The following is a 24,833-nucleotide window of genomic DNA, read 5'->3' as shown; positions in this document are numbered from 1 at the left end:
AATGACACAACATCCTGTTGTGCATGTGACTTGTGGACTGTACCAAATATTTATACCAAAAAGGGGTTCGTAAAAGGGCTTTAGTAAAGGCAATGGTTCTACAATATATATGTCTGTGACCACTCAAGGGACCATTTGGCTGCCTCTTGGCCTGGTTAAGGGGGTTCTTCACATTGGTGGGAAACCTCTTGTAGATGGTTCTGGGCCAAACCTGTTAAAAATTGTGGATCCAACAAAGAAAAGGTTGCAATATGGTTATGAGCCAAGTAGCACTTCATAGAGTGTAGATGTGAAAGTGTTAATGTGAAACATCTCAACAACAATGTTTGCTTTCTTGTAGTAATATTTGTTATTTCATCAAATCAACGGATTATCATGAGATCTGACAAAAAATAGGTTGTGATCTTGAGATGAAAACTGTCTGGAAAATTTAATTAATCCATTGCCTTTCTGGACATTCATAGAAAACAATGGTAACATAGGTAACAGTGCCTTTAAATGTGTGTGTGTGTGTGTGTGTGTATATATATATATATTATGGGAACTATATTCTTCTTCTTCTTCTTCTTCTTCTTTTTCTTCGTCTGTCAGATTCCATAGTTTTTAAAGAAATAATCACTGAATAAGGATCCCCATCAGAGCTCCAGCTATGGCCGAACCACAGGAGTACCTGGTGGACGGAAGCCCCCTTATCACTGCAGCCCAGCTGGGCAAGCTCCGCTTGGTTCGGCTGCTGGTGGAAGGAGGCGCTCAGGTCAACGAGCGCAACCAGCGAGGAGAGACACCACTGCTGGCTGCATGCCGGGCTATGAGAGGCGATCAATCCGGAAGCACCATGCTGAGGCTCATCCGCTTCCTCATCAAGAACCAGGCTGATCCTAACGTCCAAGACAAGGCCGGCCGGACCGCCTTGATGTATGCCTGCATGGAGAGGGCAGGTGCTGAGGTGGCTTCGGCCCTCATCTCTGCCGGTGCTGATCCCAGCATGGAGGATTATGCTGGAGCATCAGCTCTGGTTTATGGCATCAACGCCCATGATCAGGACACCATCCAGGTCAGTGGTATTGTCTAATTTAAAGTTGTGTGAAAGATTATGTTGCCCTGTGTTGTCTCCTTTATACCATCATCCTAAATGGGCTTTTTAGCTGCTGTGGGCCGAATATGTAGACATACAGTTGGGCCTATTAGCAAATGTCCAAATGTTTGTGGACACCCCTTCTAAAAATTCATTTAGCTACTTTAAGTTGCACCATTTAGAGAAGTTGTCCCTGTAGAAGTACTGCCAATAGAATAGGATTCTCTGGAGCAGATCGGCAATCGGCACCATGCTGCCTAATGCCAGCTGAGATCTAGAGGGGTGTAAATCCACCCCAGCATTGAGCTATGGAGTAGTGGAACTATGTGTTCTGGAATGATGGGTGGTGCTCCATCCAATACATTTGGGATGAGCTAGGGTGGTGAACATCCATCATCCTGACCTCACTAATGCTCTTTGTCGCTGACTGCAATCAAACCCTCACAGCAATGCTCAAACAAAAGCAGGATAAACTATTTTAATACCCTTGTTTTAGGACAAAATAATGAATAGGCAGGTGTCCCAATACTTTTGTCCATATAGTGTATCACGAAGAACATCAAGATGGTCTTCACAAGCACCTAGCCTGGCAGGGACAAGGTTTTGAAGGTAGCTGTTACTGCCTACAGCTATGGTTCCTAGCAGCAATTGTTGTATTGTCCTTGGGACAATTGTAAAGAACCTTCAAGGTTTGCTGTCAATCATTAATCCAGCTTGACAAAGAGCTCGAAAAATAGTACTCTCTCTTTCTTGCAAATTGCCATGTAAATCCAAGAAGTTTCCTAATGGGTTTACAGTACGTTGCATACCTGCATATCACATAGACTACACCTCTGATCCAGGTTCTGCTGGACGCCTGCAGGGCCAAGGGCCGTGACATCATCATCATCGCTACAGACCTAAGCTCGGACGGGGCCACTGTGACCCGTCGCTACCTGAACGTGCCTCCATCACCCAACACCTCACCCGTCTCGTGCATGTCGCCCTCTGATATTGAGCTGAAGACGAGCTCTCCAAGCTCAGAGGCTGAGGGAGAGAACATCTTCAACTTCAGGGCTTCAGGGAAGAGAGGGAGCAGGGTGGGCTCGCCTCTGCCTCAGGAGATTGAGAACCGACAGAGGCTGCATTCTGAGCCTTGGTTGGCCATCCACAACTTGGCCCACCTTAGCCGCACTTACGAGGAAACCACGAGGCAAGGGGCCGTGCAAGAAGAAGAGGAAGAGGAGGCAGGCAACAGGTTTCTTGTTCAGCAGGTGGAACAGAGTGGTGGTCTGTGCTCCTCGAAGAGAGCAGGCCACAAATCCAGTGGTGGGCGAGTGGTCTCCAGAAGCCATATGGAGAAGCATCACCTGGAGTGTCCATCAGGCCTGGAACGTCTACACAGCCGGAGAAACACTCTACCTGCGCTAGGTGGACAGAACCTGCTTCAGCTGCCCAGCCTTTCCTTCAATCTGTCCAGCTCAGACACTCGCTTAAATGACCAGCCCACCACTATAACGCTACCCCCAGTTCCTATCAGCAGAAACCTCCACCATTCCACCTGTACGAGCTCCAGCTCCAGCTCCCTATCGCTGGTGCCCCCTGCTGCTCCTCGTGAATGCAACACTATGAGGAAGTGGAAGCCTCAGGAGCAGCTGAGTTTGAGGACACAGGTCCGTGGTGGTAGCAGCTTCCTGCCCCCTCTCCATACAAACCCATCCACACGGTCCTGCTCCGGAGAGCCAAGTCCCACACCCAGAACCGAAGAGACCCAAACCCACAGACAGGACGGTTCGAGGGGCCGAAGACCTCCACGCCGCCATTCCATTCAACTGGAACAGATGAGACAAGAGGGCAGCACTGAGGAGATCCTGTTCATCTTGTGAAATGTAAAGCTCAAAACTTCACACAAGGAATCACACACACACACACACACACACACACACACACACACAGGAAGTGATCAGACTGCAGTGTTGTAAAGGAGCTGCGAGCTGATTGGTCAGGGAGGAGAGTTTGAGCAGATCAATATTGGCTGATACTCAGCATTAAGAGACTCGGATTGGACCGGGGGGCAAAATAACCTGATCAGGACTAATATCCCTTCTGTTAAGTAGCTCATGCAGGTAAACAGCAGACTGTGAATTTCCTAGTCATAAAATACAGGCAGCAGATGAGCCCTTTACAGAACAGCTCAACTGATGCCAAATAAAAAAATCTAATCACATGGGCATCAAGACTTATTAAAGACTCTTTATTGTATGAACTGCTGTTTTTAAAAAATATATATCCAATGGACAAAGCAGGTGAGACTGCACATTAATGTAGTTTAACGTTGTTTTGTCATGTCAGCATTTACATGTATGGCATTAAGCAGACGCTCCTATTTAACCACGTTTCAGAGGTAGGCGAATGTCGGGTTAGAAATTTAGCTCAAGGACCTTTGAATTGTTTTAGCGTGGGGCGTTTGCCCAGGCACAGAATCGAACCTCTGTCTACCTGCCTGCAGGGCATCAGCGCTAGCCACTATGCCATACATGTATGGAAATTGTCAACACCTGTAACACGTCAACCAATGACATGCACCGTAAATGGAGTAACAAGAACACCTTTATCATCAAAAGAATCCAGAAGACGCAGCTGAGAAATATGAAGGATGACGTAAGGGGCCATCATCCCTCACCACCATTCACTCTTACATGGACCCAAAAATAGACCTCTTTGTACACAATGACATTTACAATGACAGGAAATAAAACATCTCAGTTCTCCAATCAGTACCTGGTTTCCAATCTACTGTATCTGCATTCCTAGAGGTCACTGTGGGGTCATCTGGACCAAATAAATGACAATATTCTTGACATGTTTCCTGACTAAGAACATCCTTACAGCAGAAGCCATTGGGGAGCTGCATACAATACTGGTCGTGGGGGAAATGTTTTCGCATAGTTTGTAGAGGACAGCTTAGCTGACGCTAAATTCGGAAAAAAATACAAAACACAGTGGTATATACAGTCTTTTGCAAATAAGTGAACAATGTAAAAGTTATTGAAAGTTTACGTTCCTTAAGGATCTTTTAAGGGTTCATTAAGGGGGGCTTTTAGGGGCTTCAATTGTGTTCAACTTTGGAGGAACCTTCAGGAAAGGTTTTTCTTGTAGGTTCCTCAAAGCACATTAAGAGGTTCCTATACAGTTTCCAATTGAAGAACACCCAAAAGGTCCTCTAGGAACAATTTTTAAGGAGGAGTTGGGGTGGTGATGATCCAACATTCTGACGCTTTTCTTGTGGAATGCAATCAAATCCTCACAGCAGCGCTCCAAAATCTAGTAGAAAGCCAGTTACACAAGAGCAGGCTTCCATCTCTATCAATAGGGAGACCAAAATACTGGAAACTGAGGGCTGGTATTACTGCGCCTCGGCTGATCCGATCACAAACGATTGCCAGTATGCATAGTTGTGCCCACCTGGCATTTTAAATGCTTTTCCTGTGATCGCTTCTGATCGGATTTCTCAAATCATAAACCAACAGAAGTCAGTTTGTTATTGTAACATGCTCAGCTGACTCGAGCGGACAGTGGACGGGGTGGTCTCGCAGTTATTGTGAATTTTTTCAGCTGGGGCAGTGATGCTTTGCTGTCGGGGACATGTCAGGGCACTTTGGCATTTAGATTAATGAGAACAATGGGGTCATATGAGTCTCCAACCACCTCCAAATATGGTTTGAGAGATCGGGTTACAATGCATCCTTGAGACTTAATGTACCCCGTACACACTCGTACTTTGTGCTGGCCACTTATGATCAAATCACCCAGGACGCATGTTAACGGCAGGTATAAACAGGGCCTGAAGGTCAGATTACCATTTTAAACTATATTTTAAATCACTTCTAAAATCTGGCAAAAACCTCATGACCCAGAGTTTGGTAGCGTTCGGCTCAATAATGCACAATAAATAAATAAATAAATAAAACATCAGCTAGCATCCGCAGTGCGGCAAATTCGATCAAAAGAGAAAAAAAATGAGGCGATAAAAAAATTAAAAATGATCTTTTTTTTGCCTAAAATGACTGTCTCACATTTGTCTCCTTTTTTCTTCCTTGTTAATCTGAAAAAATGATCCGATCTGTGACTCAAAAACTGTGGGTTCTGTGATCAGTTACACCACTAATGTTAGCCAATGGGGGCATCTGTTAGCTGACATGACACAACTGGCAGTTAGTGTTCTCCTCCAAGCGTGTGGAGGTTCAATGATATAGAGGGAGCTGACTGGTTAAACACATCTCAGAAAAAGCTCATGCTAGTCTTTACCCATCCAGTGCTCTCTGCCATTGTGTGACAGGGTGGACTTAATAATAATAATAATAATTTGTAATTTATCAAAATCCAGTTATAAAAAATAGCAAACTTGCTTAAAATCCATTGCTAAAGATTAATAATATAATTTGCTTTGTAATATCCATGTGTAATCTGCCTTTCTCCACCTACATCACTGCACTGGTAATAAATGATCATGAATTCTGCCCTCAGGAAAACTAGTCTCGTATCAGAAAGAACAAATTACTTGGATTTACAGCTTAAAACCACAGGCAGAATTCAGCAACTGCCCACTGGCTTCTGTTACAAGGGTGTTTTGACTTCCTGTCCCAAGTACAGGGAAACATGATGAGCTTACTATCTGATCATACAGTTCAGACGCCTCAGCAAGAGATTATACAGAAAAATGCTGAAGTATTCCTTTAAGTTAGCTGAGAAATCGTTCTATCGGTTTGGTCCAATACCCTTAGGACCTGGAAAACATGCTCCTTGAGTTCCAGTTAACAGAAGCACAGCCTGAGAGCACTGCACACAGCTCTTTACCACCTTTGTCCACTGTGGAGGCGTACATGCCTGAGGCAGTTATCCTGCCTGGAGAACATTTTACCGCAGAGCTGGCAGTGATACGGCTTCTCTCCCGTGTGGATTCGCTTGTGCGTTATGAGCCGCGTCCTCTGGGTGAAGCCTTTCCCGCATTCCTCACAGCGGAAGGGCTTCGACCTGGCATGGCCGGCTGGTGCGCGTCCCCACAGAGGATGCACGTTACCTAGAGGGTGAGTGTTGGTGGGTAAGTGTGTGTGGGGGCGTGAAACAGGTTCTGCACACGGTTCTGTCGGAACCTGCTGGTATTGCTCTAAGCCAGTACAAGCATCAGGCACGCCAAAGTCACTCGCAGAGTCGTCTTCAACAGGTGACCACATCTGGTCTGTGGTCTTGTGGTCAGATCCAGCTTCTGCATGCACCATCCTGAAGTCTGCCCTCTGCAGGCTGAGCTCCTGATCCACAAGCTCCTCCACCTGCTCCATCTTCATTTCAAACTCCAGCCTGCTGAACTCATCTTCATCACATGCCTGAGGTTGCTGCTTGCCAGGATTCGGGGCAAAGGCCTGGGCTGCACTCGGCTGTTCGGCTGTGTGCTGTGAAGGCGTTGGCATTCTGTGGGCGAGCTGGGGTTTCTCTTCTTTGAGCTCTTGCTCTAAACCCGTGTTGAATGTTTGGAGGTGGCTCCCAGGTGAGGATCCCTTTCTGCTGGGCATTAAATCTGCTAGATGGAGAAAGACAGTTTGGCTTTGATTACAGTATAATTGTAGGTTCTGAAACAGATAACACAGAAGAAGCTTAAAGGGATAGTTTGGTGAAAAATCTAAATATCATGATTTATCACAGACCCTAGATTCAGTCAATCTGCCAACAAATGTTTGGTGTCTGATTTTTGCTTCTTTAGTTTACAACACAAGATCATAGGCTAATGCTGCTAACAAACACTGGACTTAGACTGTCACCAATTTCATCAATGTAAATACATGCCCCAAAAACAACATCCCTCAACCCAATCTTTCTTAGTTTTGCACATACAAATCAAAGTGGGTGTTGTGTGACTAATTATAGTTCCAAATATCAGTTGAATTATTCCAATTATATCTATTTATGCTGTATTGTTACATTGTTAAACTGTTAACATGTTTATGTAGTGTTTTCAGCAAATGTATTAAAGGTGCTGTATACAATTTCAATCCAATATACTTTTTTATTAAATTCAGCAAATGTTTCCTCGTGGTTTGCAGACTAGATAAAAAACGTACTCAGCCCTGGCCCTGCAAACAGGAGCCATACAATGCTGTTCTCAGCCAATCAGCATCATTCAGCAGGCATTCATGCTTGTACACAGAACAGGAGAAGGAAGGGGGCAAGGGTGAAGACATGTGTAAGCATTTGTGAGGTATTTGGATGGTGGAGAGACCTCCAAATTTTCAAAACCACTGGGATGTTGCTCCACTCCTGCTTCACAGGTGGGTAACGTTAAATTTTATTATTTTTTATAATAATAATAATTATTATTATTTGTTTAGTCTAAATTCTCCCTTTTCTCCCAATGAACCCATCCGTTCGTAACTTCCCTCAGCACTAGCAATGCTCCCAACACTTCCTTCGATACACGTAAAAGCCAGCCACCCCCTCTTTTCAAACTGCCGCCGATGCGGCATCACCAGGCAGCCGACATGCTTGGAGGAAAGCACCAGCTCCCAGCTCCACAGCACCAGCTAACAGACGCCCGTGCTGGCCAACATTACTTCAGAAGGATGAAGGGTGAGAGCTCGGACTTCTGAAGGAGCACTGAAAGAGGTTACGGTCAAATATCAACAGTCATTTGCCAGAATCGTATATAGCCCCTTTAATCGAATCGAGTATGTAGCTTTTCTTCTCCGTTCTAAACTAACGAGGCATGAGACTCGTGGGCTGAAGTCCAACCTTTACTGGTAACTGGTTTCAGGTGGTCCTTGATAGTAAAGATGGTTGAAAAGCTCCAGCATCCATCAAACATACTCTGCACTGGTAAGTACGCTGATTAAGCCGGTTGACCAGCGTAGTCTTGACCAGCATAGGGTATGTTTGATGGTTTAGCTTTAGGTCTATCAGCATGATCAACTAGACTAAGCAGATTGACCAGTTTGGTTAACCTGGTTATACCAGTGGTCCAGAGTGATCATGCCGGTCATACTAGTCAACCACCTTGATCGTGCCAGTCATACTGGTCAACTGCCTTGACCATGACAGTTAATGACCAACCTGGTCAGTTTGTTCATGCTGGTGGACCAGCCAAACCATTCTCACTCAAGCACAAACATACCAATCCATGTGCTGGTCAAGAGCTAAGCTGATCATCCAGCTTAACCAGCTTGAGTTATCCATGTATCCCAGTTTGTAAAGGAGCAGACACTGACCTGTACCCAGCATCTCGACCTGAACACCGACCGAACATTTGTCAGCAGTAGCCTGAGCTTTCTTCAGTTCTTTCTCGGTGGCCTGTAGACGTTTCTTCAGCCCTTCTATCTCGTCCTCCCTCCTCTTGATCTCCAGATGTAGAACCACACTGTCTTCCTGAATGAGCTGACTGATCTCTGCCACTGCTGCTTTCGTCAAAACGTCCAGGATCGCACTTATCTGCGTCTGTAACACGACCGCGGATGCCATCTTCACTGTTAAATAACTGCACGGGTTACAACACGATCCGATATTCACCTGATTTCACTGGTGTAACTTTAACATTAGCGTTGTTTTCACACTGGCTGGGAATTACACTACACATCAGCCACAATAGCGCGCGTCACATCCACTACAGCTGAATCTTGGTCTACCACTCGTCAAAATAAAAGTGTTTGAAACTTGAGGATAATAATAATAATAATAAAAAAACCAGATTATATATCTATATGGGTAAAAATAAAAAAAAAGTAAGTTTCTGGTCAGCTGTAAAGAAATTACATATAAAAATAAATCTATATTTTAATAAATAATACATATTATACCACTATATTACTACAGACGTTCTGGAGTCTGTAAGAGATGAACCGTATGCAAACCAAAATTACATGTAATTTAAAAAAATTGTTTCTGTAGGTGGTTTTAATTACAGTTTTGTGTTATTACAGGATTTCTGTAAAGCTGCTTTGCGTTTTGAAAAAAAAAACAAAACAAAAAAAACAACAAAATAAATATACATTTGATTCCTTATATGGATATGCAGTGATTTATTAACAGCATGTGCTTTTATTATATATCATAAGAGAAAATGTGTTGTATGAATATATCAAATATATGACAAATATAGCTATATATATGTACAGTGCCCTCCATAATTATTGGCACCCCTGGTTAAGATGTGATCTTTAGCTTCTAATAAATTGTGTGTTTTTCTAAATAATATAGGACCACGGTGGAAAAAAGAGTAAAATCCAACCTTTAACTCAAGTGAATTTATTCAGTAGGAAAAAAATCCCACATTAAGAAATAATTGTTTAACATCAAATCATGTGTGCCACAATTATTGGCACCCCTGATGTTAATACTTTGTACAACCCCCTTTGCCAACAAAACAGCACCTAATCTTCTCTTACAATGTTTCACAAGATGGGAGATTAAGGTAGAGGGATCTTTGACCATTCCTCTTTGCACAATCTCTCTAAATCATCCAGCGACCTGGGTCCTCTCCTCTGCACTCCACTGTATATGTGACACATTTTCTTAAGATTTTAGTCCTGAGTTTGTGCTGCTTCTGTTTTTCGTCTTGTTGGACATGCCATGAAAAGCACTCTGACATCAGGATTTCACTTTATTGTCTTTATTAATATTAATTAATCATTTTCAAATATGACTTTATAATCTATAGAAACACTTCAGAGAGACATAGCAAAATTACATGTAAAATTCACAGTGGTACAATATTAGATGGAGCAAAGAGCTGCACCATCTAGGGTTCCCTGAGGACAGCTTTAAGAACAACTGACTAAACCAGTACATAAATAGAATGAATCCTGGACTTGGGATTTAGGCTCAAGACATGCTTAGTGACTGTAAACATAAGCACACTTGCACACTTGAAATTTACATCAATAGTTGATCAGCTGATTTAGATAATTCTTCTTCTAGTCTTGTCTTCTAAAGTAGATTTAGCATCTCAGTGTCTAATATATAAACTTTAACAACAGGGTATTTGTATATTATCAAGAAATATGTGACATATTATCTGGACATCCAGATTTCTTCCAGCTCTGAAATAAGACATTTCCAAATACAATGCTAATAAAAATAAGAGCATAGGTGTCATTCCCAACTATGTGTGTATGTATATGATAGCAGGAATTGGCAAATTTGTACTGAAATGATTTAAAACTCAAGGTCTATTCCACTGATAATACAGTCATAATACATAACCAATACAATACCTCATAATACAATAATAATATATAATCATATTTAGATTTGACCATGTTCAAACTACACTAGAATATGTGGGTTCTGTTAGCATCACAGTGCTGTAAATCGACCAATTAAAGCAGAGCAAAATAACAGGACTGCACTGTTCACCCTAACAGACATTCATCTGTTCACATTTCACCCCAACTAAAATCACATGCTTAATTTTTATACATGGAAGAACAACTGAAACTCAGTAAATGTATTCTGTGGAACTATTATAAAATAATGGAAATGAAAAGCACATGGAGCTCGCTGTTTTTCTCCAGTTCACAACAGAAGCTCCATCAAAAGCTATGCAGAGTTCCATCTTCTTCATTTCTCCACACCACCAGGAATCACAGCATGGGTCCTTCCATCAGTAATTCAGTTGTGTGCTGTACAAAACAGCTCAGACTCTCTGAAACACAAGCAAAGCAGGACCAAACCTCAGTGTAGTGTCTTTAACAGCACAGGTCAGACTTGCCTGAGTTTAGGTGCAGTGAACAGAAATGACATTAAGTCAACATGGTTCTACACTATATGCTAACTACTGGCACCATTCCTAATGCCAGGTGTGGGCTAGAGGGGTGGAAAGAACCCCCCTCCTGCTGTGGAGCGGTGGGACTGTGTTCTCTGGAACGATGTTTACCTGGACTGGAGAGACAGTCACTCCAACAAAAGTATCATGAACTATTTTTTACCACCTTTGATTTTGGAAACAGTGAATGAGCAGGTGTCCCAATAACTACCAGAAAGGGTGTCATTATTGCTAATGGTTTTTGTACTATATAGAACCCTATTGTATTAGTAGAGGGCTGAGGGGCTTGTTGTTTACCATATACTTGCAGTAGGAACCAGCGTACAGACTGAGGGCCTTTATTAAATTAATTTATCTATTATACATTTAGGGGGCTGTTTGTTCATCTCATGTCTGGCATGTCCAGTGGACTGTCTTCAGTCTTGGAGTCTCCACCTCAGCCTTTTTTTTGGGATCTGTTTAGTTATTATATACTGTATTCATAATAATAAACTGTAGTTATTTAGCTGGAATCTTTTTGTCAAGTTACCTACTTTAAGACGTGATCACCAGGCGTTAATGTTTTTTACAACATTTCATTCTTTTCATTTTTAAATCCTCCTCCTCCAAATTCATTTAAAACATTTAACTGAAACCAAACTACTGGATTCCTGATTTCACTAACACTGATTAGCCATAACATTAGTACCACTTGCTTAATACAGATTAGGTCTCCCTTCTGCAGTCACAACAGATTCCACAAGACCTCTGAAGGCCTCCTGTGGTATCTGGATCTGAGACATTAGCAGCAGATCCAAGTCCTGTAAGTATCACTGACCCTTAGATGCCCATGACCGCGTTGCCGGTTCACCGGTTGTCCTTTCTTGGACCACTTGTAGATGGAACTGACCTCTGCATGTCAGTAGCACCTTACAAAAGCTTGGAGGTTGGAGGTTTTGGGGATGTTCTGACCCAGTCGTCTAGCCGTCAATTTAACTGAGTCAAAGTGGCTCAGATTCTTATGCGTGCCCACTTGACCTGCTTTAACACTAACATCACCTGGCTGTTCACCTGCTGCCTAATACTGTATATACAGCCCTTGACAGACAAATGCCACTGTAAATGAAGATAATCAGTGTTTTTCACTTCACCTTCAATGGTACTAATGTTAAGGCTGATTGGTGGATATTAAAAAAAAAAACGGCACTACTCACCTGTCTGCTGTTCCTCCATTTACAGTCACAGCCGTAAAACCTAGAAGCACAAATCAAATTAACTAATTCTGTCTGTGACTGGATTCAGTGAATTTGAAGGACTGTTTGTGATCCAACCTTGAGTGATTTCACTGATGCTGCTTCTCTCAGTGTCAGGAAATGTAGTCACATCTGTTTCCATCATGAAATTTGAAAAACTGATCCAGAGATCCGAACAGTGATTTACATTTATTACATAAAAGTAGTGTTTGTGATTATACCTGGAGATAAATCACTGACGCTGAGATGAACAGGAATCTGTAGCTTTCCAGTTTTACACCAGAACCAGCCAGCATCACTCTTCTGCAGTTCACTCATCTCCACCCTGAAGGATCTTCTCCCATCATCACTGATCTGCACTGCTGAACCCTGGGATGTGTTAGTCCTCCCCACTGTGTAGCACCTACTGCCTTTAGATCTGCACCACTGCTTCTGTTCTTTATGATATCCAGCACTATAGAGACACTGGACACTGACACTGCCCCCTTCCTGACCACTCACACTGCTCTCCACCACAGATAGATCAGGATCTGGACACAAAGACATGTGATACTGCAATATGAGAAGCTTCAGATAATTCAGTGATGAATCATTATTCAGTGTGTGCTGTGTGGAATCTAATACCTGCTTTCACTGTGATATATATCTGTTCATTAACATCTCGACTGAGTCCCATCTCCACAGCACACCAGTATGATCCAGTGTCTCCACTCTGCAGATCTCTCATAGTCACAGTAAAGAGACTCTGAGCTGGGTAATCAGTCACTGTTACTTTATCTTCTGTGTTATTGGCATAAGCCAGAATCTTACAGTAGTTGAATGCTGCACCAGCGTGATAGCACCAGTATTTCTTATGCTGTATATATTTCAGATCATAATGACACGGGATGGTGATCGTTCCTCCAGGTGGAAGAGTTAACTCCCTCTCCCAGCTCCAGCTCCCAGTGCCTGCAGAGACAACAGACCAGCCACTGTAACTCCCTGAAAGTACCATATCTTCTTCTTCTAGAGAGCAGTGTGAGTCACAGAGTGCATGAAAATCTACTTACATACACAAGTGAAAATAAAGCCCAAAATGAGACGCATGTTCGTTGATCTTCTGTTGAGTAAGGTGGCAGGTTTTCTGACTTCCTATGTCTCAGTTGTGTTGCTGGCAGTCTGACCATAGCAGCCCAACAATTTCCTGCTTGCTAAATTCACTGAGAGGTCTTAAAAAACACTATGTAAAGGTAAAGACCAGAATATTTCAGTTCTAAACAACACAAGAGGAAGTGATATCAGCATCAGTGAGTCAGGCTTTGCGCTGTGCTTCTGAACTGTGTGTTTAAACCAGCTAAATTTCACATTCAACTTCAGTAACTAACATTAACTCAAATTCAGCTACTTTACAGTAAGTTGTACCTATTCCTGACACAGATGTGCAAATGCACACACACACAGCTTGTCTAGTCAGTGTGGAGAAGGACAGCCAATAGCGTAAGACTCCCTGGAGCAGATAATCATGAACCTATAGGCCCCATGCCTAATTCCAGGTGTGGGCTTGAGGGGTATAAGGCCTCCCAGCATTGAACTGTAGAACTGTGCTTTTTGGAATGATTAATGGTGCTCCATCCAATACTTTTGGAAGCAATTTACTTTTAAAGCAATTCTTCTTTAAATTCTAGTAGAAAGTCTTCTTCCCTGGGCAGTAGAGACCCTCCAACAAAAGGAGGAGGTGTCCAAATACTTTTGTCCATCTAGTGTGTGTATCACCAAAAAGGGTGGCACTATTGTTATCTTCTTCAAAAATGTACAACTGAAAGGCTACAGGTTCCTGTTCGTCTCAACATCAGCGTTTCACTTTCACTATTTTTATTTAACAAATGTAAAGCACTGTTCAGAAGCAGTGGTGCAGATTTAAAAACATGGGATCTTTTATTTTTATTTATTAACAATAATAACATTAAAATCATCATCTTTACCAACAATATGTTGAAAAAACAGCCCAAACACATTATCATATTACACTATCATTCAATTAACTAGCGATGTAAGAAAATATTGATATATTGCAGAATTGTATTATATTATATTGCATATAATATAATAAACAGTATCAGATTTTATGGATATGATAGATGTTTTTAAATCTATGACAGTTTTTCTATAATTTTGCAATATATTTAAAATTTGCAATATATCATAACCCCTGTATCGTGACATGCATCGTATTGCTAGTTTCTTGCCAGTACTCAGCCCTACAGTAAGCGTATAAGAGACTTGTGGGAGTAAAGTTCAACATAATGACCTGCTGCCCTCAGAGAGGAACGTAAAGAGGCCGCAGCAGAGAGCTATGTAAGGTGAACTGTGAAACTTAAATGACCTGTTAACCTCAGACAGGAGCTGAATGTAGAAACCACAGAGTGCATAAGAGACAACAGATCAGATCAGAGGTGATCAATGGTCCAGAAGTACCGACCCTATCCACCATCCACTCAAAAGGTGTGTTGTGACTGACGACCCCAGCCTTCCTGAAGCTGAAGCTGCCGTTTCCACTCTAAGCTCCACCCTTCTCCATCTTTCTGTGTTCCTGTAAGAACATTTCTGCACCTCTTAATCCAGGGTCCCACAGTCCTCTCCCTCCACATTCCTGCACTCAGATGGTCTTAAGCATGATTAAATGGTTGATGTCTATGGCAGAAAATCTCTTGTATGAGGTTCTATCAAGAACCTTATGCTGTAACATGTAATATACCTTGCTGTATTAAATGTATTTTGCATAATTTGTATTGGCTGGCATTTTTAACCAATACCTCTGGAAGGAAGTCCTTCCAGTTGAGGCGTCTTCGTTCCACAACTCTCCAGCATTATTATATTTCTACACACACAGGAAAACACCATTAGTGACAGATCTGTTCAGGTGTGGGAGGTAAAAAAAATCATGTTTTGTGCCACCAGATTATTTACCAGTTCTTCACAAAGCAGGTTTGAGGATCTGAACCTTAAAAGCATGTAAATGTAAAGGCTCATCTGAAGCCCAGAACGATGGAATAACAACGCTAAGTGCTAAATCTGTTACATCAGCTAACCTCGCCTCAGCTGGCATCGTCCATGCTGAGTGAAGGGGGGAGAAAAAAGAAGAAAAAGCAAAGACAGTTATGCTCTCTAGGTTGGTCATGGATGGCTGTGGCATCACCAGTGAACGAGCCTGCGACCTCATGATGACAGAGCCGACACTTAGACAGCTGTGCCACCCGGACTCAGTTTTTATAGTATTGTTTTTAATGTTTAAGGTGTAACAGTATGTGCAGTGGCAGTTTCTTTAAGTATTGTGATACACTAATGCCATATCACAAGATTCAAAGTCTTCAGCATAGATGATTTTGTTGTGTTCATTTCAAAACAGGCCATTTGGCACTGGGGGGGGGATAAGTGGTACTTGTTGAAACATAAAAAAGATGTGTGTGGAATGATCAGAAAACTCAATGTTCTTTTAGGTCCATATTAAACAGTGTTCTTTAACTGATTAACCAATGTGTGAGTCGAGTCATGTTCATTTGGTTCATGTGTTTCACCTGGGACTGGGGGGAACTTAACCACCATTCTGTGCCGAGAATTGAACTTATTAGAGCCTTCAGGACGCCCTGTGGTTCCTCTTTGGTCTCAGGTGTGTTTAGGTCAGCTCAGGCGATTTACCCTCGTTCAGGAGGAGGTTTTCCTGGCTACTTATGCGTCAAGCGAGACTCGCTCGCTTCAAGTCTGGATACTCAGGTCACCCAAGCCCCAGCAAGGCAACCCACGCTCGCAGCAGCACGCTGCTGTTTTAGGTTAGGTCGGCCTGGCCGTTTGGTCTAGCTGCTGGTTCCCCAGCTCTCCTTGTCTATATATTGAGTGCTGCTCAAATGTTCGCTCAGCCCCCAACTTTGTTATGTTCGCCCTTTGTGTTGTCACGTTTCAGTTTTGCCCTCTCATTGCTGCTGATGTTTTTTTGTACTCTTGGTGTTTGTGTTTGTTTTGTTGAACAAACCCTCTTGCATTGGATTCCATCTCTGCCAGTGTTCATCCCTTCAAATCTGGCCTAACACACCATGATACAGGAGGAGAATACTGTTCAGCATGGAGTCTAACTGCCTTCAGTGTGTGGTTAATCGGCCAGACGACAGGGTGATGTAATCGGTTTATTATTATTTATGTATTATTGCTGTAACAGTGGATTCACTATACAGAAGGCTGTCTTAAAAGGTGAACACCAACATGGATTTGATCGGTGATGGACCACAGCCACCAATACACAGCAAGTATGCCAGTGTTAAATCACCACTGGTATTGTTAAACTCACAGTGTTTATTTAACACTATTGTGTGTTGACTTAACACTGGCAAATTTGCTGTGCACCTTCTCCATTAACGGTCAATGAAGAACCACCTTACCTTCAAGCTCGATCACCTGTTAGCTACATGCCCCTCAGAGCTTTAGTATAAACATGACTTGGCTGACAGAAAGAGAGGACACTGGGTAACTTTATTTCCAGACAGGACTACCACTTATGTACAATAATGCCCGACCTGCTGTAGTGCAGCTTGTTTGGGAGGATGCCGGCAGTGATCATTTGCTGCAGTAGAAGCCCAATGTGATCTCGGACAGTTGAGGACTCCACATCGTCCCGCACACACACAAAGAGCTGAGGCGTGCTGTTTTGCTTCTGCACGTACTCCACTGCCTCCTAGAGACAGAACACAGTTAACACACACACACACAGACAAACCCAAACTAAAATACACATACAAACATGACTGTAGGAAAAGGCTCAGATTTCAGGTTAATGTTAATTTATATTTACATTTATGGCATTTAGCTGACGCTCTTACCCAGAGCGACTTACAAGGTCACACATATTACAGAGGTGGGCCAATGTAGTGTTAGGAGTCTTGCCCAAGGACTCTTATTGGTATAGTGCAGCATAGTCACCCAGACGGGGAATCGAACCCCAGTCTCCTACATGGTGTGGTAGCTCACTGACAGCTAGTGGTGTTATCTGTTGCGCCACACCAACCACCATATCCATATGTCCGTGAAAATGCACAGTCCTCTGTTTTTCTGCTTACCTTTAGGCGATTATAGTTGAGTCCTCAATGATGGCTGCTGCTTTTTTCACTTGCTCCTCTTGAGCAAGTGTGTCTGTAGCAGGGTCAGCTGTTGGTTAGTATACACTCTTACCATATGCAGAACTACATTCAATGTTTGTTGCAACTCCATAGACATATTTTCACCTGTCCAGATGGGATGAAGTATGCAGGGTCCTGAGAGTTGACGAACTGCACCTGCTGCTGCGGGTTCAGCATCATCATCATCTGGGAGTTAGGGGGGTAAACATAGGCCGTTGGCACTACATGAATTATGCTGTTGGGGGGGCACCCATGGGGCACTGCTGATCAGAATAGGTCAGCTGTGGAAATACAGCTGCTATAGGAGAAGGAAAGAAAAAGGCTTTAGGACACTCAACCATTACAGACTTTATACAAAGTTCTATATTTTTTGTCAGAAGCTGCAGGGATTCTGGCTGTCCTGGCAGCCGGGAACAGAACAATGTTTAACCTCTTTCCCAACATCATATCTCCAATAATCCACACTGTCCATACAGCAACAAGCTGCAAGACAGAATGGGATATGTTTGGGGGTGGGGATGGATATATTTGTGTTTTAAGGGGTGGATATAGTTGGGTTTTGGGGATGGCTATGGTAGAGGGTGGGGATGAATATATTTGGGGATGGGTGTTGGTATAGTTTGGGGTGGGAATGGGTGTGGGTTGGGGTGGGGATGGATATGTGTGGGAATGGGTGTGGGTATAGTTTGGGGTGGGGTGGAGTTGGATATATTTGAGGATGGGTGTGGGTATAGTCTGGTGTGGGAATGGATGTGGGTTGGGGTGGGGATGGATATATTTTGGGATGGGTGTGGGTATAGTTTGGGGTGGGGATGAATATATTTGAGGATGGGTGTGGGTATAGTTTGGGGTGGGAATGGATGTGGGTTGGGGTGGGGATGGATATATTTGGGCATGGGTGTGGGTATAGTTTGGGATGGGTATGAGAATGGTGTGGGATAAAAATAGAGCAAAAACAGAGGCCAAAAAGACAGTGAACCCGAATGTGTTAAACACACACACACACACACACACACACACACACACCTCAAATACAAAAGTCAGAGACAGACAATTAGCTTAACTACAAGAAGCTGACATTCTCATAACTGATGAGCTGTATGAGTTCTTACCTATCCGGGTAAAATGCAGAGTATATTTGAGGTGGGGGTCCCAAGATGACTGATGGGGGCTGGCCAAGAGGTTGGCAGCCTGTCCGTGAACAAAGTACGGGCACGGATGGACAGAGCAAAACCAAGGTTGCTGAAACATCTTGACGCACTGAGCTGAAGGTGGCGAACAGTTCTCTGATTCTGATGACTCCAAACATTCATGACCAAACGTTGTTACATCACAGTGGCAGACTTACTGACGGTGAGAATTCCAGCAGTGCTGCACTCATACAGCAGGATCCTGTAGCAATCCTGAGCAGCACAGTGCTGTGAAAAAGTGTTGGTACCCATTTAACCACAAAAATTTACAATATATGAAATTGATCTGATCAATAAAGTAGATTTCATATATAACTGTATTAACTAAACAGTCCCACCAATTCTTTCAATTATTTTTAATCCAATTATTTCCAGATTTCTAAATATATTAATAATTATTATACATATATAATATATTATATATTATAAACATGATTATTAATACTATAATAGTTTTATTTCCCAATAATAATAATAATATTAACAATAAATAATTTATAATAATCCCACAAAATGTTGTATCTACCATGTACTAAGCCATTACAAATGATCAAATGGATCAAATGTAAAAAAAAAAATCCACATATTACAGTAAGACTTAAATATTCCATATAATGTTTTGTTTCTGAACAGTTCTGTTTGGACTGAAGAGGCAAACAGGTTGTACATAAAAGTGACATCACAGAAGCAGCCTATTTTTTATAAATGTTTTCCCCCTCAATGTGGCAACATTGCCAATTAACCCACCCATATGTAGCTCCCCCCAGCACATTTGAAAATTTAGCAAAAACTTGGTGGATGGAAAACCTGCTAAAGTCTGCATATACGCACTTTGTCGACCAGGGTGAGCAAATGTATCAGTGTTTAACTAAATCAAGCTGTTTTTATTTCAAACAATTCTGAGATTGACATTTTTCCATGAATGGGGCCCTTGAAACCATGGCAATACCACACATCACATGTGGTAACTACAGACGAACACTTATACAATTATATAAACACTGTATATTCAAAAATATCCAGGCCTTCCTCTGATCCATAATTCATCTACTTTAATGTTTCCACATTCCTGATACAGGTCTGCAATTGTCAACAAACATTAAACAAAGCTTGAATAATCTCCATAGAAAATCGCTAACCAAAAAAAGGAGACACTATGCAGCTGCACATGAACCCAAGGTCACTGTACCCAACTTGCAAGTCACAGCACTGGGTTCTAATACAGTTTTCTATAGGGATGGATTTTCATCCAATACCTTTGGAACGAGTGGGAGTGGTGTTTGTGATGCAGAACTGATTATCCAGCATCAGTGCCTGACCTCACTAATGTTCATGTGGCTGATTGCAATCAAACCCTCACAGCAATGTTTCTACATTGAGTGTAAATCCTTCTCAAGTAGTTACTGCAGCAGTATGGGGACGAATCCCCTATGATCACTCTTGATTTCAATTTCAGAAGAAACGTTGTACAACCCGTTTACACCCAGTATCTGGATTGTATCCGGATATGATTTCAGCCACATGCATTTACACTTGACAGTCAAATGAGTCTCCAATTAGTCAAACTGAAATCTGATCAGTGTGAGACAGAATATGCAATTTTTTGTTGAATGACAATCATTACTGGTGTTTGGGTTGTACTGGGAGGGGTTTACGTTGTGGAAAGTGTCTTGGACAGACGGATGTGTTTACACTGTTATACCATGTGGCTAAAATGCACCTCAGATCAGACCACCTCCTGAAGTGGTTTGAGAGATCAGATTTGGGTCTGGTTTGAATGATCCTTGGGTGAGTTAACACTTTACACTGGCTTGGCCTTATCCAGAAATAATCCTGACACTCAAAACACACAAAGTGACGAGGTGTAAACGGGTCTCAGATATACAGTGTTTCAGCTAAAAGAAATAGCCTATACAGATAACAATAAAAACATTTTCATCTTACAATCAAAATAAAAGACATCAAGGTAACCATCAATATAAAAAAGCAAAAGCAAGAATTAATACATCTAGATAAAGTTCAACTGCGATACTTTACATACTGCAACGTTGGAACGTAGGAATCAACCGCCACCCCAAATCTCCTGAATGGATCTGAAAGCCCCTTTCACACATTATACTTATACCTGGGTGTTCACTGACACGTCAGTGGGAAGGGATTCAGTAATTCAATGTTAACACAAGCCAGAAACTGCTATTTTGATAAAGCTGACCCAGCATTCTACTTGCACGAGACCCCCAACAATACATGAAAACTTGCTCAGAAGCTGCCCAATATTGGACAATATGGTGGCGTCTATCTTACAGCCTTGTTTCAATGTTTTAATTGCAACTGCACTGTTTGAACAGCAATATTTGCACAAACAACCAGTCGCACATTATGTTCACTTAGTGAGGAGAGCCTGTTAACTTGAATATGCCGGTGTGCTGGGTTTCTTTAAAAAATACAGTATTTTATTTTATTAATGTTTTATTTATTCAGGATATTTAAACATATTTTATATTTAAATATCTGAATATTAATAATAATGAAACATTCAAATCTCATTTAAGAAAGAGTTTGCATGATTCCAAGAGTATGCTAATATATTTTCTTTATATCAGTGGCATAAAAGCACAATAATATAATTTGGCACAATTTTCTCTGGGACAATATATCGTCAAGAAGGTTGCTAATACCATCCTATAATTAGTCAATTTACACTCCCTTTTCCAAAATCCCTTTTCCCTAATCCAAAACTCATACAAAATTATAATCAAACATAATTATAATTATTTTAGAAATGGCATCAGCACATGTGTATTAGGTGCCTGAGAAGAGTGCCAGGCCTTGTCTGTATGTACACTGTCCTACATTGTCAGTCTCTACAAGGTACTTTTCAGCACCTCATTACACAGCGATGGGGCAGCGGTGGCTCAGCGGTTAGAGCACCGGGATATCGATAACAGGGTTGTGGGTTCGATTCCCGGACTTGGCAAGCTACCCTTGAGCAAGGCCCCTTACCCTCTCTACTCCCCGGGCGCTGGAGTTGGCTGCCCATACCTGGGTATGTGTGTGTACTCACACATGTGTGTGTGTGTGTGAGTGTGTGTTCACTACCAGATGGGTTAAATGTGCAGGACACATTTTGCTGTACAGTGACAAATACATGCACCTTTTTTACCTTTACTCCAATTTACCCCCATCTCTGGCTGTTTTGCCTACACACATGGAGATTGGCACTAGTAGACCAAGAAAAGTTTGTAGAGTATGTGTTCATAGTCAGGAATGAAAGACAGATCTAGAGGGGAAAATGGTTTCAGTGTTATGTTCCATAACCTCTAGACGAACCACAATAACACCCCAGGTTTTGAGTGTGAAAGGGGCTAAAGTGTCAAACAGCAGGAAAAATCTCTCACTTTGACCATAAAAGCCAACAAAAACCAAACGCTGAATTCAAGTATAAATCGATGCACAGTTTGAGCAGGGCTCCTTACTGCGTAGGTGTGCTCTCCGGAAAGTGTCTCTACACATCTGTGAGGATCTCAGTCCGCACACCTCACAGGCATAATCTGGGGCTGTGTGGCCCAGCATATGTTTTTTATACTGAGACTGGTTGGGGAACCGTCTAGGGCAGAAACTGCAGCTGAACGGTTTCTCGCCCGTGTGCACTCTCAAATGATTGTTCATCTGACTTTTACCTATGAACGTCATTCCACAAATACTGCACGGGATTTCACCTTTCCTGAGATGAAACTTCATGTGGGCTTGCAGTTTCGTTTTGCTGGGAAACTGTCTGGGACACTTGGAGCACATGATCCAGCCTCTGTCTTTTTGTTGGAGTCTTTTATAAGGCTGGTCTTTCTCACTGTTGTCTAGTGGGACGTGTTTTGAGGTCTCGGATACAAACCGGTCTTCAAGTTCACTTGTTAATGCGCCGGGTCCATGCATGTGATTTTTATGGCCAGGTAAAATAGACTTGGCCTCGGCAAAAGGTATCAGCAACGGATTCAGGAGGTGTCTAGGTGGCCTTCCTCTTCTGCCAGATCTTTTTGTCAGCGATTGCACCTTGGACGCTATTTGCAGTTCTTTCTTAGACACACTGTGGCTTAATAGGGTATGGGTGTTACTGGGCTTATTTGTACTTTCCTGTTGTATTACTGCTTTCTTTGGATGCTCTTCAGCTGAGAACATGTTGGGACTCTTTAACGTGAACACCACTGCTGTCTTCCTGGGTCTTCCTCTGCCCCTTTTCAGAGGCATGCAAACAGCCAGATCAGCATGGTGTTTTCTGGGTCGTCCTCTCCCTCTTCTCTGAGGATTTATCTGCGGGTTGCTCTCCTCCGTGCGCGTAGGCTCTTCTTGGTGTGCTGTCAGAGTGCAGCCTGTGCTCTTGTCCGCCTGGGTTAGCTCTGAATAACTGGAATCCTCCTCAGCAGGCACTTCGATCTCAATGCCCTCCTCAGTGTCACTCTCCTCAATGGGTGCTGTAAAAATGTTAGACAGTTACAAACTTAGCAATATTCACCTCATAATTCATATGTATATATTACGGTTCTTTACCGGTGTAAAGATTACTTTAATAAAAATCTTAGATGCAATTTTTTTTAAGGTCCTATTGACACCTGGCACATCTAGCCCACAAAAGTGGTCACTGGAGATGCCGGGTGTAAACAGCTACAGGTCTTCCTGACCACCTGAGATCTCTTGAGACGTATGTTAATAACACATACAAACACAGTCTTAGAGAGCCTTCGGATAAGCCTTAGATTCTATACAGTGAATATAGTCTTAGACATAAAACGGTTCACAGAATTACACAATATCAACGAGGCCTACTGAGATATCAGCCTAACATACTAGAAGCCTCGCAGCCATAGCTTTTGGGTGACACTGACTCCCATTAGTTTCTAGCTATGATAGCTTTGAATCTCCAGTGCAAAAGTGAAGAAGCATACTCCCAAAACCAGATGTGCCCTGGCTGTTCAACTCCACTTAAGGGCTGAAGGGGGTAAGGGGGGGGGGGGGGCACCATGTACATTGGACTTTATTGTAAACCACTGAGAGCTCCAGATTAGATGTAGCTAGCTAATGGACAGAGCATTTAAATGAGCAGACGTGTCCTCACCATGGCCCATCGTTTGGTCACTGAAATCTGTTTCTAAATCTTGTGGTGATTTGTTGTCAGTGTCGTGGGCCTTTTGGTTTTCTTCAAGTGGAATCACACAGTTCAAGCTGACCCCACACTGTACACACAGATAAGCTGGCCCAGAACTAACTGGACCGGCAGGTTCGGTCTCAGCCAACTCGAGCTTCCTCCTAAGGGCGTCAATCTCGTCCTGTCTCTTTCGCAGCTCTTCAGTAAAAGCTTCAAAACTGCTGTCGAAAAGTTTTATGATCTCGTCAGCCGCGGTTTTGGCCGATTTGGCCAGAATACTCGACACGTGGTTTTGTAGCGTTACCATATTTCAACGGGTACTAGTTAGCTAGCTACGTTAGCAGACATACAGCTAGCTGCTAGTGCTAGCTAAACACTCAAACCACAAGGGAACAGTCCTTGCTGACTTAAACGAAGGACACGTTGAACCCAGAAATGGGTGTAATCGTCTCAAAGACTCTTTTTTATTTATTATAAGACCATAATACTAGCTACTGTTAGTTAGTTCGCTAGCTACCTGTTCCTCACTGTTAGCAACAGCTAACATACGTTGGTAAACACATAAACGAGTTGCCCGTACTTATGCTAACAGTCAGTATTTTGGTGCTTGGGCTATAAAAAGCTTGAATCAGTTCTCATATTTTCTATAAGATTGTCAGAACCGCAGAAAAATACAGATTGTCTCCTGAATGAGTTTAGCATATCATCTCCCATCACTCGGTACGTTCAAATTATTCAGGCAGGGCGCTGTGAACGTTTAGCGATCTATAGATCATACACTGAACGGGTTGTTAGGAGGGCAGCATTTGTTGATCTGTGGATCTCTGCAGGACGCCAGGAAAAGTGACCTCCTTCTCTCTTCAAGCGATGTTTCAACAGACTGCAAACCAGCTTTACTGCCACCTGCTGCACCTTGTCAACACTAACTTGACCGGTATGTCCAAATATATCCAGCCAACCTTCTTGATTAGTGGAATCAGATCATTTTAAGACATCCATAAAGCATTTTAGACTGAGGGTGCTGATCTAGGATCTGTTTCTGTGACTGAAAGCTCAACTGACCTGGGCTCAGCAGTCCTACTATGGTGATGAGCTATGTAAATGAGCTATGTAAAATTGCTACCTGTTCTTATTTATAGTCGTGAATAATGACTTAAGTCCATTGTTGTCATAGGGGCAGTGGTGGCTCAGCGGTTAGAGCGCTGGGCTATCGATAACAGGGTTGTGGGTTCGATTCCCGGGCTTGGCAAGCTGCCACTGTTGGGCCC

At 42.6% G+C, this 24,833-nt stretch overlaps 3 protein-coding genes across 3 annotated transcripts; 1 reads left to right on the top strand and 2 right to left on the bottom strand.

The window, feature by feature from the left end:
- Positions 1 to 649: 649 nt before the first annotated feature.
- Positions 650 to 2,940, top strand: LOC140545567 (uncharacterized). The gene is made up of 2 exons (XM_072668396.1): positions 650 to 1,054; positions 1,918 to 2,940. Exons 1-2 carry the CDS (start codon positions 650 to 652, stop codon positions 2,938 to 2,940), a joined length of 1,428 nt encoding a protein of 475 aa, XP_072524497.1.
- Positions 2,941 to 3,310: 370 nt separating this feature from the next.
- LOC140545552 (polymeric immunoglobulin receptor-like) lies at positions 3,311 to 13,211 on the bottom strand. The gene is made up of 4 exons (XM_072668360.1): positions 13,144 to 13,211; positions 12,719 to 13,042; positions 12,316 to 12,624; positions 3,311 to 6,523 (listed from the first exon to the last, which is right to left on the bottom strand). Exons 1-4 carry the CDS (start codon positions 13,178 to 13,180, stop codon positions 6,396 to 6,398), a joined length of 798 nt encoding a protein of 265 aa, XP_072524461.1. The 5' UTR covers positions 13,181 to 13,211; the 3' UTR covers positions 3,311 to 6,395.
- Positions 13,212 to 19,346: 6,135 nt separating this feature from the next.
- Positions 19,347 to 24,276, bottom strand: LOC140545541 (uncharacterized). The gene is made up of 2 exons (XM_072668342.1): positions 23,536 to 24,276; positions 19,347 to 22,894 (listed from the first exon to the last, which is right to left on the bottom strand). The coding sequence occupies exons 1-2, from the start codon at positions 23,870 to 23,872 to the stop codon at positions 21,864 to 21,866; spliced, it is 1,368 nt and encodes a 455-aa protein (XP_072524443.1). The 5' UTR covers positions 23,873 to 24,276; the 3' UTR covers positions 19,347 to 21,863.
- Positions 24,277 to 24,833: the final 557 nt, after the last annotated feature.

This window comes from Salminus brasiliensis, chromosome 23 (genome assembly GCF_030463535.1).
Source record: "Salminus brasiliensis chromosome 23, fSalBra1.hap2, whole genome shotgun sequence".
In the NCBI taxonomy this organism is placed as follows: Eukaryota; Metazoa; Chordata; class Actinopteri; order Characiformes; family Bryconidae; genus Salminus; species Salminus brasiliensis.
This window is presented reverse-complemented; position numbering and strand designations above follow the sequence as displayed.

Bases quoted from the DNA above. Each gene is read 5' to 3' on its own strand.
- LOC140545567 (XM_072668396.1), top strand. From the start codon at position 650: ATGGCCGAACCACAGGAGTACCTGGTGGACGGAAGCCCCCTTATCACT. The intron at 1,055-1,917 runs GTCAGTGGTATT...CCTCTGATCCAG, and splicing joins ATGATCAGGACACCATCCAG to GTTCTGCTGGACGCCTGCAG.
- LOC140545552 (XM_072668360.1), bottom strand. From the start codon at position 13,180: ATGCGTCTCATTTTGGGCTTTATTTTCACTTGTGTAT. The intron at 13,043-13,143 runs GTAAGTAGATTT...TTGTCTCTGCAG, and splicing joins CTTTATTTTCACTTGTGTAT to GCACTGGGAGCTGGAGCTGG. The intron at 6,524-12,315 runs GTATAATCACAA...GCTCGCCCACAG, and splicing joins CGTCAGTGATTTATCTCCAG to AATGCCAACGCCTTCACAGC.
- LOC140545541 (XM_072668342.1), bottom strand. From the start codon at position 23,872: ATGGTAACGCTACAAAACCACGTGTCGAGTATTCTGGCCAAATCGGCC. The intron at 22,895-23,535 runs GTGAGGACACGT...ACATTTTTACAG, and splicing joins TGACCAAACGATGGGCCATG to CACCCATTGAGGAGAGTGAC.